Source organism: Perkinsus marinus, assembly GCF_000006405.1.
Source record: "Perkinsus marinus ATCC 50983 genomic scaffold scf_1104296952918, whole genome shotgun sequence".
In the NCBI taxonomy this organism is placed as follows: Eukaryota; Perkinsozoa; order Perkinsida; family Perkinsidae; genus Perkinsus; species Perkinsus marinus.
In genome coordinates, this window is record NW_003208705.1 from 1 (window position 1) to 1,520 (window position 1,520).

General features: G+C 40.8%; 1 protein-coding gene across 1 annotated transcript; it reads right to left on the bottom strand.

Moving 5' to 3' along the window:
- Nucleotides 1–116: 116 nt before the first annotated feature.
- Nucleotides 117–1,141, bottom strand: Pmar_PMAR025267 (hypothetical protein). Its single transcript, XM_002776894.1, has 3 exons — nt 1,007–1,141; nt 749–960; nt 117–683 (listed from the first exon to the last, which is right to left on the bottom strand). The coding sequence occupies exons 2-3, from the start codon at nt 755–757 to the stop codon at nt 177–179; spliced, it is 516 nt and encodes a 171-aa protein (XP_002776940.1). The 5' UTR covers nt 758–960; nt 1,007–1,141; the 3' UTR covers nt 117–176.
- Between the last annotated feature and the right edge of the window lie 379 nt (nt 1,142–1,520).

Below are 1,520 nucleotides of genomic sequence, written 5' to 3' on the forward strand. Positions count from 1 at the left end.
GTAAAAGCTACAAATAGTACTAGTCGAATACTCTAGGTTAATGACGAATATAGAAGCAGACTCGAGAGAATCAGCATGATCACTGAAGCGGCGACTAAGTCCTACTCTACTACTACTAGGAGAGCTGCTGGAAGCTGCTGTTTCATGACAGCTACTACTCGAGTCATTCTTTCCCGTCAGCAGCACTCATGTAGCCGTCTCATCGTCCTATTGAGTGATCCAGTTGTAAGAAAGTAGCATACCAACCGTTGTGTTGATAAGACAACAACCTCATCGTCCGCTTCCGGGTTCATCACTTTGAACCTCAGGTTCCAAACTCCAGGTTGTAAATTATAACTTGTAATCGAGTATAGAGTGATTGCTCGTCGGATGCTGCTGCTGCTGCTGGCAGCTGCTCGGATGTTGATGACAGTCCTAAGGATCAGCAGCCTACATCTCGAACAAGTTTCTATGGCATTTCCATCGCTTCCCATGCAAAACGAAATGATGATGGAATGACCTCCTCTTTCCAACCTCCTTTCATCATCACGAGACCGGAGCCCCATTCGTCTTTGATCACTTTGAAGGCCTTGAGGAGCATTACAAGAATTGAGCACCAGGTCTCTACTCAGAAGGGTTATGAGCCACCAGTACCACCATAGCCGCCGCCGCCACCGCTGATGGTGGTGGTGCTGCTCGACCACCTAACAACCAAGGCCATGGTCAAGAAGAGGCACCACCACCTCTACACCGCTACTACTACTACTACCTTGGCCATATATTAACATTGTCCTTGATATCTATTCTTAATCATCACCACCTTGAATCTCGTCATGAACTTTATACAAGCATGTTCTGTAGTAGTAGTAGTAATTGGTAGTACTACTACTACTACCATGCCTATTATCATCTACTCTTCATCGAGGGGATGTATTATACTCCCCGTCATAAGTTTGAGTTGAACGTCGAGGAATAATCCTACTATAATAAAGACGATTAGTAATAGTATAATATGGAATAGTATTACTCATTAGTAGTGATTATGATTAGTAGCACTGGAATCCTCTTACTGTGTTAGCCCTAGTAGGGCTAGTACCCTAGTACTCCTTCCATCAACTGCTTCACTTCATCATCAAAGTCGGGATTCTCCATTATTAATGACAACACTGGTATACCCTCAATATTACTAATACCATGCTTAACGAGAATACTATATTATGATGATGGTAATGATAAGAAGCAAGAAGAACAGTTAATCGATAGACCCCAGTAATGAGAGCTACTAATAAGTATTACTACTTAACATCTTATTAACCCAATGTATATATTTATGTGATTGAATAGCTTCTCGTGCTGCTTTATATAAGCGATCAAGCATAAGCATATTATTACGAGAGACAAGTTGAGGACCCAATAACTCACCACAAGCATATAAATGATGTACCTAAATGAATATGTAATATTAAGTCCATATTCAGTAGTAGTAGTAGTAACATATCTAATAATGAGTAGTATGATGATCCTATGTATGATATTACATA